Source organism: Nilaparvata lugens, chromosome X (genome assembly GCF_014356525.2).
Source record: "Nilaparvata lugens isolate BPH chromosome X, ASM1435652v1, whole genome shotgun sequence".
Taxonomy (NCBI): domain Eukaryota; kingdom Metazoa; phylum Arthropoda; class Insecta; order Hemiptera; family Delphacidae; genus Nilaparvata; species Nilaparvata lugens.
The window spans coordinates 47,902,159-47,920,032 of NC_052518.1; the positions used below are offsets into that span (position 1 = coordinate 47,902,159).

Below are 17,874 nucleotides of genomic sequence, written 5' to 3' on the forward strand. Positions count from 1 at the left end.
ATCAACTGGACGTTATTCAAAATCATATCAGTTTCATTATCGTTACATAGTTTCCTATCACTACATAGTTCCATATTATCTTTTATGACCACTCTCGAAGAATAGCAGAATAAAAATTAAGAGTCACTTATTCTTACACTAACAATCAAGGTTTTTTCTGATAACATAACAATGTATTCCATTTTTTCTCGTAAATCCATAGATATTCTGAAATGAATTTACTCCATCAAGTTCATTTTTACAGAGTTATGCTTCAATTGAATCTTATTGAATCCGCCACTTCAATTCGATCTTCAGTAATGAGAAAATACAGAATGTTTCCGAACTCCCTACAAATATCCTAGGGTTCCTGAGCACGAAAGAGCATTATATAAAAGATTCATAAGAGCAGGTTGAGTTTTATTGTTCAATTAAAAGTGAAAAAAATGAGAACAATGGAGTAGAGTTTAAATTATTGGGCGCGAATAAAATTCAGTCATAAATTTTAATCCCAATGTAACATTTGAACATGTGAAGTGAAATAAAATGTAATAGGTTTCGAAAGAAGAGGTGTTGAAAACTCTATTTTACAAAGAAATCGTATTGAACATCTTTAAAATCCTGAGGTACCTTGGGTATCCTGAGGAATCGTTAAATTAAATAAATTGATGACCAAAGTGTGTCTTATTGCAAAACATTGCCCAAAAAAATTACCACTTTAAAAAATTATCTATTACCTCATCGAGTTGTCCGCTCATTGCGTTACAGATAGGTTTTTCTTAGATATGAGTTCAATGACACAGCTTATCAATATCAACACAAATAGCAGAGAGAACAAATAATACCAATGCTAATACATGGGTAGATACATACCGTGCCAATAATAAGTTGAAACTTATTATAAAAAGAATAAGGAAGTGGGTTAGCCCTCAATAAGCTACTATGAACGTATAATTACAGATTATTGCTGCAGGAAAATCGGATTTTAAATATACAAAAGCAATAATTATTCAAGTTTAGTGATGAGTTCTAAGAAAATTTACTATAATTAGGTGGCTAGGCTCCTATAAATCAAGTAGGCTATATTGTAATTTTCTAGCGTTGATATTCGACTGCATCATTGCTTGAATTAAATTTTTCTTGAATGGTATAACTTACGTGAGTATAATGGTATACGTTTATGATAAATGTTATACGTTATTCTTAAATTATTTTAATTATGTATCCAGTAGAAAATGGTCTAAATGATGTTAAATATCATTAATATAAATTTTATATTAACATTTTCTATGAGAAATGATTTCATTAATTTATTTCTTATACACATTATATTATAAAAATTGAATGATTACATATAACATTACCATATCAAGATTTCAAACCACTATTACAACATGCTAAGCTTACAACATACTTAGAACATACTTTATTGTGTGTTGCTAAGTACTGTATCCGTATTAACAATCTGAAAGTATCGCTAATTGAGAGAATTGATAAAAAAACAATTCTTGAAGAATTCTGGAATTATAACTCTCACAAAAGCCGACTCAACGTGTTTTTCTTAGAGGGTGGAACAGAGAAGAATTACAAATTTTTCAATAATATAACAAAGTGAATAAAAAGTTAACTCTCACAACAAAGAAGTTTTTTTCACGAAATATGGCGAGGGATTGCATTTTTATTTAAATATTGTGATATTAAAAATCTAAAATTGACTCCCAACGAATGAAATATTCATCCATTTGCTGGTTGGTGTTAATTTGATCAATAATCAATTTAATGGTAGGCAGCTTAGTTATTGGGATTTCTTCAATTAATCATTACAACCATTTTTATCAACTTTTTTACTCTGATACACCTACAGCGGTAAAATCACTTTCTGTGTCGAAATTTTTGTAAGTAATAACTAAATTTAAATTTAAATCCTGATTCACAAAAATATTCACCATCTATAAATTTGTGTTGTTTTGTTAAAAAATCAGATTGTAAAAATCTGATTTTAATTTGATTGATTAAGATAGTTACAGTTCATTGGGGTTGGGGTTTGAGAAAAGATTTCCTTACCTGGAGCAAGATTTTTTCGTTTCCAATGATATAGAGAAAGATAACATGTATAGATATATAAGATGTATGGAGAGAAGAGAGAGATAAAATGGATTGGACAATGTTTTTGAGAGATGTGAGAGCGGGAACGTGCTGTGCTGTAGCTAGTGAGGCCGTTCACCCGTACAGCTGTTCCAATGTATTGCCGTTACATTGAAGGCCGGTCACTGATCTCAACTTGGCACACGTCGGTTGAATACAGCACGAATGTGAGTGAACGACATCTATTACAGCCCTCACTATTAACACTCCGTCATGATTGAGACTGGTGTCACCATACGGTAGCTTGGATTCTTGAAAATGATAATAACGTCTCCGATATTATAATCAGTCACTTAATTTCTACTGTCTAAATAAGGAGCCTACAAGATATGACTCATTCCTAGATAATAAATAATAAGCAATATTCTTATCAAAAATTTAGAACGAAGGGTGTCTAGAACCCTATAGAAAACTAGAACTCTCAGATCATGACAGCTAATGGTTAAAAATTCTATTAAAAGCCGTACAAAATTGGTTCTACAGTATGGAAGAGATAATATTGAGACACATTAGAATTCATGAATATAGCCTCAGGCTGCAAGGAAAATAAGTATTGTATTGATAATGAGAGGATATTTATATTGTGAAAGAGTAAAAAAAATACAGTAAGGCAAAAAGAAAAAAAACATTTAATTAATCGGAGGACTACACGATTTAAATGTATCGTCATGTAAGAAAAATAAATAAATAAAACTAATTAAATTAATAAAATGCATTTTTCGCAAAACCAAAGTACTTTTTAAATTGCTTTTAAGTAAATCATGATTCATATTGAATAATTATTTATGTTTATCTAGAAATGTAAGTGAAAAAATAATATTGTATGCTTTTTCATATTTTTAAAATGCACCAGGTACAGTATTAGAATATTAAGCACTGGATTAATTCACAATGCCACATTGCGTGAGGGAGAAAACACTTTCTGTTCTATTATATTATTATATGAAGAAAAGAAAAAAATAGAAAATGAGATTTCTGTACTACTTTGTATTAGAATTTAATTATACATAGTCTACTTTATGAAGTCAGCTGAAGTTGATAGATCATGCACATTATTGATCAAAATTCACTAAGTTAGCATTTATCTTGAAATTACCAATCAACATTCCTATGACTTACTTAATCAGAGATACATAACGTCATAATACCATAGAAATTTCAAAGTAGTTCACCACATAAAACAGCTTTCAATTTTCAATCAATGCAACATTTCTTTTCCGTAACTATTATTATAACCACACTTTAATTTGAAAGTACCATTGAAATTTTTATATTACTTTATTTACTATTGTTCCTTACGGTTTCTGCCGCTAGGACAATACAAGTGCACTCCTGAAAACAAAATTATTGTCTTCTATGATACGTAATGAAACCGCATTCAACCGTACTGAAACGGAATTGAAATCCGTCAGGAACCCCTTCAAAGTACCTTTCTACGTTCCAAGTACTGTACAAGAGAACCATCGAGGCTATTTATCAAATCTGAAACTCATGTACCTGTTGAGATAACATAAGAGTACTTTCTTAAGTCTTGTCTTAAGTTCTAATACTGAGTCTGTTATTGATTTGGTGGTCGCAAGTGGCTTACTGCCTTCTATGGTACCTGAGCATTCATGTTATTGTCTTAAGTCTTAATACTGAGTCTGTTATTGATTAAGTCTTAAGTCTTGTCTTAAGTTCTAATACTGAGTCTGTTATTGATTTGGTGGTCGCAAGTGGCTTACTGCCTTCTATGGTACCTGAGCATTCAGATGATGTCTCGTACTCCAATAAAGCCCAGTACATTGTAAGATTGTCCTGCTGAGGCTATGCATGATTGGAGAAACGCTCAGTACTGACCTCTGATGGAGTTGTTGGATTGTGCCTGTGCCTGATGCTGATGTTGCAGGTGATTGGGTGAGGTGTGCCCGGGGGGCGGGGGGCACAGCGGGGGTGGTGTGGTGCTTGACACAGCATCACTTCTCATGGCAGCCCACCTTGCACCCCCAGGCATGCCACCGTTCTCCCCCAAAAGCTCTTCCAGCGCGTCCATTTTATAGGCATGCTGAACACCAATTGATGGTCAGCCGCACCTCTCTTAGTCCATTCAAATTTTCAAATTTGCCGTCCCTCTCCGCTCAGCCCTCACACAATAACCTGAAACCTTTGTACCACCCAACACTCAACTACTGAAACCACCCAACCACAAAATTTTACAATTCCTCAATCTATGTTATACATTTTTTTTATTTGTAACTATTCTTGTTTGATTTTTTATTATTTTTATTGAGTTGAATATTATTTTTATTCTAGTTACTTGGCCGTTATCTATTAAAATGTTTATCTATCGAGCTATCATCAGCTATTTCCAGTATATAATACAAATAGTTTGACACTTTTGGTATCCCCCCTCATGACTAAAGATACAAAATTTGTTGATCTACTTATAGAAAATCTATGATTCAGTTTATTATAAGTCATTGGATCTGTATTGAATGCTTGGAGTAATTGAATAGTATTTATTTAGATCAATTTTGTTTTATCTTTGTATCAAATTTATTCATTGGCAAACAAATAAAATTGCTTTATAGCCATTCAAGAACAACCAACAATCAAATACATTAATTGATACGGGAATCATCATCAATTGATTGATATTGGAGTATTATATAATATAACTTTTAATACTTTACAAATTAATTAAAAAAATTCCATTCATTTTTGAGATCTTGCAATTTTTAAAACAATATTAATTCCTTAAAAAGAACAAAGCGAACTGCATGTGTAAGGAAATACAGGCTTATAACCGTTTCAAACGGTCTGCATTGTTAAAAGTTTATTTCCACATCTCGTTTCATCTGGAACTATTGTTTCATTTAATATGTGCTTTAAACGTTCGATTTTTCTCTCTAATCACTCTGAATTTCATTTGTAAAATAAATTCTGACAGTCGCAAAGTGCGAGCCAAGAAAACTCACTAGTATTGGCATTGCCAAGCCAGAATAGGAACATGCCTCTACCGTGCCCCGTGCCTCATCTACTCCCTGTAATAACGTCGCAATCATAGAATATTTCCACAAGCAATCTGCTGGATTGGTTGTTTTTCTCGTAAATTCTATCCAAATTCGCTAAAAATCATTCCATCAATATTTTTGCTATCATGAAGGATTCGCACATGATCCTGAGACTGTACGGAAAGCACGAAACGTTTTTATCGGAAAATATTAGAAAAGAATAATGAAGAAGAAAGTCGAAGAAAATTAGAGTTTTAATATTCAGGTAGAAATTGAGGTGATATAATTGAAATATCGCTTACATGATAGATATTCTAGATGTCTATACTAGGGCTCAGCTCAGCATCAATTGATAACTTAATCTTCTCAAATTAAATTGATACTTTCTCAAAAAAAAAAATGGAAAATATATAGTACGGAAAGCTCACTTCGTTAATTTCTAAATAGAACTGGGAATATTATGATTATTTAATTTAACGTTTTGGATTCAATCAGTGTGACTCTCATCGGTCTGTCATGAGACCGGTCACTCGAAACGAAAATTAATTTTTCAAATATAAAATGTTTATATAATATGATTGTTTTGAGTATACCGTTATTTTCTGAATAGTTGATGTGTTTGATCAAAATTCGCTAAATAGCTGTATACGATTATAAAATAAATCGATAAATCAAAAATTGAAACCTGACTATCATTCATTTTCCATACTGTACAAGTATCTGAACAAGATTAAAAAACTCTGTATAAGCGCCTAACAAAGAAATCCGATAAAATATTCAAGCAATAGACGGACCAGTTTTAGAACTCCTTATTAGTCAAAGAGAACTCAGTGAGTTATTGAACCTGAACAAACCAACACTAGGGAATCACGAATAGTTTGAATAGAAGGTAAGAGATGGATGTATTCTTACGTTCATTGACCCCCAGTTGTAGCACGCTGCCGAATAATATTCGGCATTATGCCATGCTCATCAGGGAATCTGCCGATTGCACCCAGCGGTCAGAATTGTTTGGCCACTCACATATTGAACGGAACAAAGTGAACGGCCATGACGTCATCACGAATGACGTCATTTCGCTCTCATTAGCAGCCGATATTACGTTACCCGACTGTAGGAGCGAAATTCTCACTCCAGTATTCTAAGGAATCTTCTAGCAAAACACTACTGCATTATGACAACATATTAGCCTAGTTAATGAGATACAGATTTCTATCTTATAATTCCATTCTAATTGATATTAAAAGATTGGGATAGAACCAAGAAGGATACTGTCATTAATAAATCATAAATGATTATGAATATTTGAATATTTATTGTAATAAAAAAGCGTATTTGATAGTCAACACTCACTCTTTGCCTCACATTTAAGGTACGGTATTGTTGCCTGAGGATCGGCATCCCAGACACACCTTGACAGAGTCCTGAGAATACAAAAGTGGGCCTTAAGGACGATATTGGAGAAAAATATGATGGAGCACTGTAAACCATTATTTGTGGAGTGTAAAATACTCACAGTAGTCTCATTGTACCTGCTCGAAACAATAAATCTGGCTAAGAGGAAAGGCCTTACCACAAGACAAGAAAAACACTGCTATGACCTTCGAAACAACACGAATCTTGACTTGCCACAACATAGACTGAAGAAATACAGCTGCTCACCAACATATGCAGGATCATACTTTTTCAATTTACTGCCGCGTGACCTGAAGGACATGGATGACGAGGCAGCATTTGCCAGAGGCCTGAAGTCATACCTATTGGCCCGACCCTACTATGCAGTATCAGAGTATGTTGAAGAGCATACATTTCAACATATACGACATGCTCATGGAGGAAATCACCTGCCGTGAAAAATAATGACGACTCCCCAGCCTTCAGACTGTCAGGAGGACAAATACAAGTAAGTAACAAGTAAGTCATTAGGGAATCAAATCTTTACTTAAAAATTGAGAATCAATGTAGGATATTTTTAACTTCATTCAATTTCTCACAGTATTTTCCGAATTTTAATGTTATTTTCAAATGATTGAAAACATACGAGTAGCCTCTACCAAGATACTAAGAAAGTGGATATTGAAGATAGCAAATACCTCATAAATAAGAAGTTAGTGGTAGTTGAACAAGCGATTGCTCACTAAAAATAGAATTGAATATTTTAGTATCTACATATAAGACTATGTAATGACCCACTAAACAATGAAGATCTCTAGAACATGTCTATACTCCGATACGAATTCTTTTAGAGTTGAATAGGAAGGAATGGTTGTTATAAAGCAGATGGTTATTGGAAATACCGTTATCTCTTCGATAGAGAGAGAGCGCGGGACAAAGAATGTTACCAGCAGTGATGTCACTACGTAGACAGTGTACTTGTGTATGGGAGCCATGTATCACTTCCATTTGACCGCTGGGCGCAATCCGTGTATATCCGCTCATCAGACCCATGTAGGCGTAAGCTAAGACTAAGTACAGCTCTTCTCTACATTTAATTTCAACTTGTTCGCCATTTCTTTCAATTGATTTATTTTATTGTATGTAAATATGTTTGAATAGCTTATGCTTGTAAACTACAGCAGTAGAACTTCTTTTCTTGTATTGTCTATTAATATTGTATTGACTCCTCCTCTAAACACGGACTTGTTGTTCCATATTAGTGGAGTAATTTCCAGGGAAAATTATTGTGAAATGTACTTTCTGAAAATAGAATGAATTTGAATTGAATTTTTCATGCTGTGAAATCGATATGAATATGAATACATTATAATATATATGTGATCGTATAAAATAATCAAAACGTGTTTTACATTGTATAATAAAATCATTAATTTCATACGGTAGTCTTTACCTTTTGGAAATGAAGAAACCATTAGGCCTACGATAAGATAATTTAGCATAGATTCATTGTATAAATGTAAGTGTGGATGGAAAACAAATATTTATGATTCTTATATTTTTCCATTTAGAATGTCACAAGGTAATCTATGTACAGTATTGAAAAAGGATGCATAACTGTATACAGTGGTTCTGTATCTTGTCCATGTTCATATACACATTCCATCATGAAGTAAGAGCAGTTATTTCAAAAGAGGTATATTTTCTATGTTTTCAATCATACAGAGTGGGTGAAAAGTCCGAGAACGGCTTAATATCTCCTTAACAAAGGTAATTTAACGGTAGGTGTGATTGAGGAAGGTTGTCAAACGATTCATAATTTCTTTACGGAATCCATATCTCAAACCGTTTCGAAGATATTCACATTATTAATCAATACCATGCAAATCAGAAATGAAATACTTAAGTGGTATTGATTAATAATATGCATATCTTCAAAACGGTTTGAGATATCAATGTGCGGTTTTCACCATTCATTTTTTCTTTAAATACGGTATCCAAATCATGTATCGTATGACGACCTTCCTATGTAAAAAAATATAGATGCATTCAAAATGGCGGATCCAAGATGGCGGACCACATTTTTAAAGTCATAGTAAAGTAGTATTTTCAATTTGAGTAGGATTCCCAATCATACCCACCGTCAAATTACCTTTGTGTATGATATATATTTTGCCGTTCTCGGACTTTTCACTCATCCTGTATACTTTTTAGTATTAAAACGTTATTTTGAGAGTATTCCCTACATATCGAACATGAATATTTGTTATATTAATGATATATAGTATATGAAAAAGAACGACTTTATACTATTTAATTGGAGTTACTTTTAATGAGGAGAATTGATTTTAAAAAAATTTAACTTATATTAAATAATACAATTTATAAAATCATAACTTATGTGGAAATAATATTTCCAAGCATACTGTCAAGCAAAAAAAAATTACAAAATAACAGGCCTACTTAAAAAAAACAAACAAAATTCGTAACTCTCTTACGAAATTATTCTTACTCATATATGCGTTCTATCATCTTATTATTCTACGCATATAATAAGTTTATTTCATTTCTCAATTTACTATTCCTTGTGAGCCTATATAACAATGAAACAACAACAAAAAGAGAAGGAGGAATCCTTACTCATACCTTACCGTTTTATGTTTCTTTGTCAATTAAAACAATGAAAACAAAATACTCACTGTTTGTATAAAATGTAATAATCAAATTTTTGATTATTTTGGGATGATCCCCCCTCCACTATTTCGGAAACTATTCCTATGTGAGAACTGTGCCTAGAATATAGCTTTTTACCGCTAAAATTCTAATATTTAAATAGATATTTATGCTAGTGCTATCAATTTATTCTGAATGCTATAAAATCATCAACATTAACTTTGATGGATGTTATTGATTACAGATTCTAATTATGAATTGTTAGAAGTAGCTTTTTCAATTAATCTGTAATATTATGTAATTTTTGAATTACATATTATTATCATAATTATATCTATAATATAATAAAGGAAAGAGCTAGCTTATACACGTACGGGATAGGAAATCCACGAATGACACATAATCACGTCTGAAATACTGGACTGGTTAACTTGAAATTTCGCATATAGATAATTAGGCTAATTTACCGAAGATGGTTGTAGGTCTATTTTAAATTCTTCAGGATTTCAGGTCTATTTTAAATTCTTCAGGATTTCAGTAGGTCAATTTTCTAATTAGATCCTTGCGGAGCAGGGGTTATCTGCTAGTAAGATATAAGATTGGAATTTCAAGATATTTCTTCTTATTAGCGATGCAGAGATACCTTAGAACATATCTATTTTAAATTTACATAAAACAATTTATTCAAGAATAGTTCTCGCGTTTTAATATTATATAACTTGATTTGGTACAAAAATGAAACAACAGCCAGGGAGATGATATTTAAATTTGAATTAATACTTTTCATGTGAACAGTATGGAATTAAAATTATTTTGTTGAATTTGTGGCAAAAGACGAATTTTGTAAATTAAATTATTGATTTTTTTCAATCTTTTAAAATAATTATTGATTATCCATAAAACAAATAGACTAGAAATGGCCTAATGAATGCATGAAGCAAATGGTATAAGTTATAAAGATTGTGTACAAATATTTTGAAATTCTGGTCAACTGGCAAAAAAATTATTTAATAATTGATGAAGATGTACTTATTAATTAATAAAAGGTTCAAGTCACTAAGCCAAATAAACATCTCATTGAAGGTAGACACTAGAGGATTTCTTCCAGGAATACACAAAGTGTGTATAAGATTGACTGCATACAGTCAAATCAAGTAAAGTGGTAAGTAGTAATTGAATGACAGCATGCAGTAGGTGAAATGTAATATATTCTATGGGTTCCAGTCAAATTTGATGGATTGAGAGCAAACATCAGGTGATAATCTAATAAATGGGAAGTACTGCATTTAGAATATGCAAATCTTGTAATTGTTAATAATTATTGTATGACTTGAATCATCAAAGGTGATTGGCATTGTGGATCATGACTTCATTAAATCTATTCGATTTCTAGAGAAGTGGCAATCTGTTATAACTTCTAAGAAATTCAAACAATACAGTTGTGAATAAAGTAATTGTGGAACATCACATTCAGATAGTATCCAAGTATTGTTAGAGTATAAGTTTGTAGAGGTTGAGTGGTGGTGGAGGTGATTTCAGAGAAGTTTGCAAGTGCGAAACATCCCTTAATGAGAGTGTGGGACGGCTGAAAAATTAGTAGGAACTACAGCCCCCTTAGAATGAATAAATGTCACACAACTCCCCCACAATATTCACAGATTTGTTTCAGCACAGCACAGCACAGATAAATATTTTATTGAAAAAATCAATTATGAATGGAAGATAGCACTGGCTCTGGCACTGAGAGCACGGAGTAAAGAGAGAAGACCCGACGCGCCACTCACCAGACTCGGCGCTAAACTGAATTTCAAATAAAAAAGCGTTGCTGTGTACGCCCTTCCTAGTTCAATGACCTCTGCCTGTATTCCAACGGGATTCCACGAACGTCGACGGAAACACACGAAGTTGTTACGTAACTTAGCCTGTGTTGTGGCAACGAGTCTTATTCAACCGGCCCCCCTCAACAAAAAATCAACCACGAGTTCAAAAATCACACATGCCGGCAGGTACAGTACATTAATACATTAACTTCCTCGATTCGGACTAACGGCAGATTCAAGGAGAGGTTTAAGGTGGCAGATTTGTTGGGCTGCGCATACAAGCATGTTCGAATACAAAATATATGAGCATAAATGACAGCTCATGTAAAATTATTGTTAGAGGATATTCCTCATACTAATATGTATCTACAGTATTAGTGTTAGGATTTACCAGTATTATCATACTAGTGGCTCATTCAAATTCTTTATACTTGAGTTCAGATTTAGCTTAATTGATTACTATTGACCATAGCTTCGCTAGTGATAGCGAATATAATATTGTAGTCAATGTCCATATTATTGAATAAAAACTCTTGAATTGATTAACCACTCATATGTTGTTACTAAAATATTCAGGAAAATGGTTTCAGTTATTAATCTCAAGTGAACTGACACAAGAAATAGAAAAAAAATGAGTAGGCCTACACTAGAAATCGATGATGATGCAACAACCGAAACTAGTTTGTCGATTCTTCAATAAAAAAGTGCTTATTAGAAGTCGTTTGATTAAAATTGACAAACCCAAGTGGGATAATCATGTTGGTTACGTCCGATGAGCGATTTTGGGGGTTAGCAGTCCGCTGAGCGATCCATTGTTCAGAATAACAATGAGGATAGGCAGACGCTATGAATGGGAGGACTTGGTGTCATTAATCATCAGGGACAGTGACAGAGGCAGGCCACAAGCGTATGTGTATACTCGCAATACGATATTATATTGATGATGATAATTGAATCAGTATCTACCACCCTCCATAAAAATAGATCATCAATTATTAAGCAAAGATCGAATAGCTTTTTGCTTCGAACAGCTCAAATTCATCTTCATTATTGCCTATAATATATTTATATAAAGAAAATTCCAATTCCAACAAGTTCTATCAATCATCTGATCAATAATCTGAACAAATAGATATAAGGTATAAAGTATCTCACAGATACCAAAAAGATATGAGATCAACTCCACATCTAAAGAAATCTACATTCATAAGTAATCACGAATTTTAATTTTATGCCAATCTACAATCGTTATAGTTATAGTACAGTATATAAAAGCGAAATGGCTCCACATTTTATTCCACACATTCCATACAGATTCACATAACAGAATAAAATTCGTTTTTATGGAAGGTGGTGGGCTCTGAAGTTCTGATTCAATCATTATCATCAATATATCGTATTGCGAGTAAACTCACGGCACTACCCATTCAGCCTTCCTCTGTCACAGTTCCTGATGATTAATGACACCCAAGTCCTCCCATTCTCAGCATTTGCCTATCCTTATTGTTATTCTGAACAATGGATTGCTCAGTGGACTATTTCTCGCTGAATCGCTCATCGGAAATTGCTCATCGGACGATACCACCATGTTGGACCATGGAACCGTTTTTGGTGTTCAGCACCACTATGTCATTTCCTTGCCGATGGTTTTAAGAACCCACCTGAAATTATAGATCATATTTTCTGCTTTCAATCGAAATGAACTCCATTATCCATACACAAGCCCAGGAGCAGGAGATGTGACCATAGGCCTTAGCAAAAGTAAATGTCCCTGTCCGCAGGCAACGAAAAATGGAGACTGGCCAACGAAACTTAATTATTTCTGCATGGGGGATGTCACCTCCGCAGCTCTGCTATCAACCTGCGAATCAACCTTTATCTTCCTGGTCTACTACATAATATAAACGAGAAATATTATTTGGTTTGATTGGTTGTATCCTTCAATGAATACCAAAACATACTGATATTGTTCAATCTTATTTTATTTTATTTCTTTTATTATTGGAAAGAGTTGTCAAATTATTTATAAACGCCAAAAAAAATGCGCATAAGAATATTTCTCTGCATACCAGTAATGTATAATCAAACCAACAGTTATATTGTTAGCAATGTACGTCTACAAGTGAAACAAAGTTACATAAAGACCTGTTAACTTCCAGTCCTCATAAAATACACATGCGGTTTGTAAAAACAAAGACTAGCGGTCGCATATGTGCAAATTGTAAGTGTATTTTTGAAAAATATGTTAATTCAAGAAAAAAATTTAAATTATTTATAATCAGCAAAATGTGTGAAGATTTTGCAGGTCTGCATTAGACTACAGTCCAAAATAAAGTAATATTGGTATTCAAGAAAGACGATTACAACAATATCATAGAGTAATTTTCACATTATATGCTGTTCTCATCAATCAAAACCATGATGTCATTGAAAAATCATGAGTCTTTTGTAAATGTTGCGTTGGTTTATGAGCAATTTTACATGGAATGCAGCGGTTTGCCCCGCGCGGTTTCAAGCCCTGCTATTTTATGAATTTCTGTTCTGCTGTGTAGAAACAGAAATCGTGAAAAAATACGTCGAATCTTAATAGAGTGTTCACACTTTTGCAGACTTAGTAAGGCGTTCTCAGTACTAGCCTGTCAAGAATTGTTCAATTGAGGAATAGCACAAGGTTACTTTATTTTTCCCTCCCTATCATTTTAATTATGTACTTATTGTATAAATAAATTAAGGCAGACCTTAATCTAGTAGCAATGTAAATTCATTTATTTAGCTTCTGACAGAGAATAGTTCGATATTTTTTTATGATAGGATTATCTCCTAAGGTTAAATGACTGCAAGAATGACTGATAGGCCTATTCTAATAATTCTTCAGCAATGGCAACTAAGTTGAACAGTTGAATAAACTATCAGATATAATGATTGGATATCAGCTTATTAAATCGAGTCAGGGATGCTCATCCTATGGGCCTAATCAATGGTAAGCAACATCTTGCTGTTGCAATTCTCGATAAGAAACCCCACCACTCTACTTGGGTTCGTGCAACAATGATTTGCAATTCATGTTTAGGCTACTCTGCCTATCAAACCGGTTTTTATAAATGACAAAAGCTAGACCATTTTCGCCAGTTTGATAATATTCATACATTCATACATGAGAAAGGAAAGGCCCCTCAACTGCAAAAGTCCGAATTAAACAACATTGAATAATTCCTGGAATAAGTTTCACAGACAAAGATGCCTGTCTCAGACGTGTCAATGTGAGAGATGGGATTAGTGTGTATTATGTATTGTGTAACTGCTGTGTGATAGCCTTTGAAACTGTTATTGATGATGGTGGATGGCCATATGGAACCTTGAATTTTCAATTGATATCAAAAATAAAATTCAATAAAAAAAGGGTGACACCATGCAACGCAAAGCACTGTATGCTCTCTTTTTTGGAAAGTACTCTTCTGAATGACAACATTGCCGACGTATCTTTTACTTGTACAAGCAGTTCTGGAAAAAGTTGCTGGGATATTCAATCATCATATTGTCATCATAGAATAATTAGAATATTACAGGACAGCAAACACGGGTCGGTGGTCAAAAAGTCAATAGATGGCGATAGGTGTACTTAAGTTCTTAATCACCTGCATATTTACTATTGTTGTATTAGTAAAAATGACGATTAGATAGGTCCACTATAACGTTCACGGTGGCTTCCATTAGTCTAGGCCTTTGGATAATAATGTATTCGAAACGAAATTGGTCGGTCTTTAGAGATCAGAGATTCATGCTGAGCTACAATGAGATTTGAAAGAAAATATTCAAAAATTAATTTTATACCTGGTTTCAGTATTAATTACCAAATTTCACATTATTCTTATGAAATCCAAGCGCATTAAGTGGATACCTTCCTTATATTTCCATAAAAGTATTGAATAAACAATATTTGTATTTGAACAAGAGTGCCAACTTTGAATCGATTATTTTTCAATAAAACAATGAAAACTGATGGTTCAATGACTTTTTAAAAAATATTCAGGAATTATAAAGTTCAAAGCTTCATGGAAACACTACAACAGGTTTGCCATAGCTGGTAAAATCGAGAGCAAGCGCAAAATAATTGTATTGCTTTTTCAATTTGTTCGTAATTTAGTTAAAATAATTCGTGATTCATTTATTGAGTTCAGAAGTTTCGAGAATAATACATAAAATTATGGTTTGAAGTTATGGTAATTAGCCAGACAGCCACAACAGTATTGGAAAACTCACAATATGTATGTATAATGTTTTTGTGTAGTCTAATGTTTTCATGTGGTGATGTATAAACGAGTGCAGTCAGGGAAAATTCTATGATAAATAGAATAATGAGTTTTATTTCCTCCAAACAAAAATTTGTACAGATAATTTACAAGATTATTGAGGATCTTATTATTATTGAAGAAAAACCTGAGAGTTAATAATAATAAAGAAGAATGTTAATAAAGTACTTGATAATAATAATGATAATAATAATAAAGATTGACCTACCTGGCTAACTCGAGCCAGGTGTCGAGTTCATTAATTTCAGGGCCTTTGACTTGACTGTTTTCAAGCTATATAGAACCAACCTGACTTTTTAAGGCATCCATCAGTTCATCATATATATCAATATTCGAATGACACTGACACTCACATCTTTTAGTATTGTTGTAATCAAAGTTTCAATTAATTTTGTTTTCCAAATATCTTTTGACTCGATTTTAGATCAACCTCTTACATGGAACGTTGGATCAGTCTCACTTCAACGCATATAGGTCTTTTTAGAACTGAACGTCTCTTGTTCGATCTACATTGATAACGCGATTATCTTATCTATTGAGTTCTAAGTTATTTCCAAAATAAAGGAGAAAAGATGATGATTCCCCACGAACGGAATTTCCTAATTTTAAAAGCTACGAGAAGATTTCTTCTGAGGAGATAAAAAACAAAGCCTTTTTTAAGCTGACGATGTCCAATTTAAATCTTATTGTTTAGAGAAGGAAATAGAAATGAAAGAGCTCTGAGAATAACGTAACGAGCAGAAGAGGGAATGTAGAAGAATTTTGTCAGAGAGCTTTCCAATCTGTTGATTGTTAATGACTGTATAAATAGTATTGCAGAGCTTCCTGGAAACGGTTATTGACAAATTGTCCTTGAAGGGGAATTATTGCGAAAAAGCAGTATTCTACATAAATGAAGAAAAGGAGAATGATTTGAAAAAATAATAAATATGATTGAGTAAAAAGAAAATAAACTTTTTCAGGGAGAATTCATTTACAGTGAATGTATTCGACAATATAATAATCCACTGCAACTCTCCCCATCACTTGGGATTTTGAAGTCATAGTGATTGGAAAATGAAGTGAAAAACTTCTAAAATTGATCTTCTGAAATTGGTTGAATATTCACAATACTATGCTACCACCTGTGCTACCTACAGTAATCTCTTTTTGTTATCAGTAACTGCAGGTTCGCTTTGTCTACTTCATCCTTCAACAGTCAAAAAACCTTTAGTTTCGTGCTTGATTAGCATATTCATGACAATTCTGCAAGCATGATTTATTCAATAAAAAAATTTTACTTTATTTTACACTTTCCTTTTACTTTATTCAATGATTCATATGAGAGACAATAGCCCAATTAGTGTCTCAAGTGACATGTAAATTTCACTCGGAAAAAGAGTTTTTATTTTGAAATTTTGATTCCAATTTTCACTTTTGAGTTCAAGCTAGTGATATTCTGATTGCATAACATGAGTTAATATTGTGTATTGTGATTTTTAGAGTAGATCGTGTTTCCAATAATAAAATATTATTATCCTATTCAAGAAAGCTAGTGGTTTTTGTTTGCGGAATGATGCCCAATTAAGCATTTTTGCTCGTGCGAAAAATGAGATGAAATGGTCTACGGTATTCGAAAGCACGACCAGCTGCAGTGATAGCAAACTGAAATTGCAATGATCCAGACCACAAGTCTGGGCCGCACCGGTCATAGGCCTACGTGTTTTTTATCCATAATCCATCTACTTCTCATTTATAGAAGCAATTGGATAAAAAAATATACTTCGACGTTTGAAGTGGGAAAAACACTCACGTTTTGGGTGACAATTGTTTCGTGCTGGTATGTGCAAAGTTTTTGGGGGTGCTTGATCAAAATCCGAAAACATAATCTTTATAATATCCTTATTTATAAGGAAGTTAGAATTTGAGTGAAAAGACATGAGTACCGGTATGTTAATCAATTGGAATATACAACACCTTGCGCCGCGGCACATTGGGCTGACTCAAGGAACAGCCGAGTTGAAATGTTGTGGACCGTTTCCATTATTACAAGTTCCCGTCATTCGATCTATGTATACTCCGTACAGAATTAGTTTATACTTGGAGGAATATGCGGCGCAGAGACGTGGAGGGAGATCAGCCAATTACAGAGATGAATGGAGTCATAGGTGGAAGCGCAGTTGCCAGTTTGTCGATTAGAATCAGTCGAGTCAGTGCTTGCAGAGAGGAAACTTCGTAAGTTTAAGATGAGCGCTTGAATACTCACTAGAAATAAGAGAACGCTGGCAGTTCAGAACGAAAACATCGCCGTCGTTGTATCCCTACCGCTCTATGCCTTCTCTGCTGCGCATGTCCATCTCAAGTCAAAAGTAATTTTGTACAGAGTATAGTCATGTTGCAGTGCTGAATCTATGGTAATGGAAACGAGGCTTCGCCGGTACCTCTGAGAGGGAGAGGGAGATTGATTGATTGCCTTTACTGAGGGCAAAGTTAGGACTCCAGGTCCTCTCTGCCACTCAACCCTTAAGGGAGAGAGAGGGAGGAAGAGGATAACATACTGCTTGAATTAATGTTAACAGA

At 33.4% G+C, this 17,874-nt stretch overlaps 1 protein-coding gene across 14 annotated transcripts in view; it reads right to left on the minus strand.

Annotated features, from left to right (window-relative positions):
* LOC111054728 (probable nuclear hormone receptor HR3) overlaps positions 1-17,874 on the minus strand; it is a 269,988-nt gene that overhangs the window by 63,214 nt on the left and 188,900 nt on the right. The window contains exons 1-2 of one of the 14 annotated variants that reach the window (XM_039441251.1): positions 10,654-10,986; positions 3,964-4,260 (exon numbers count right to left, since the gene is read on the minus strand). The exons of 4 other annotated variants lie outside the window; for them this stretch is intronic. In XM_039441251.1, the coding sequence (XP_039297185.1) occupies positions 3,964-4,156 (193 nt within the window). In that variant the 5' untranslated portion in view covers positions 4,157-4,260; positions 10,654-10,986. Of the gene's footprint in view, positions 1-3,863; positions 3,925-3,963; positions 4,268-9,211; positions 9,318-10,653; positions 10,987-17,874 lie in introns of those variants that run through there. 9 more of the 14 variants (XM_039441249.1, XM_039441261.1, XM_039441254.1 and 6 more) reach the window with 9 other exon arrangements.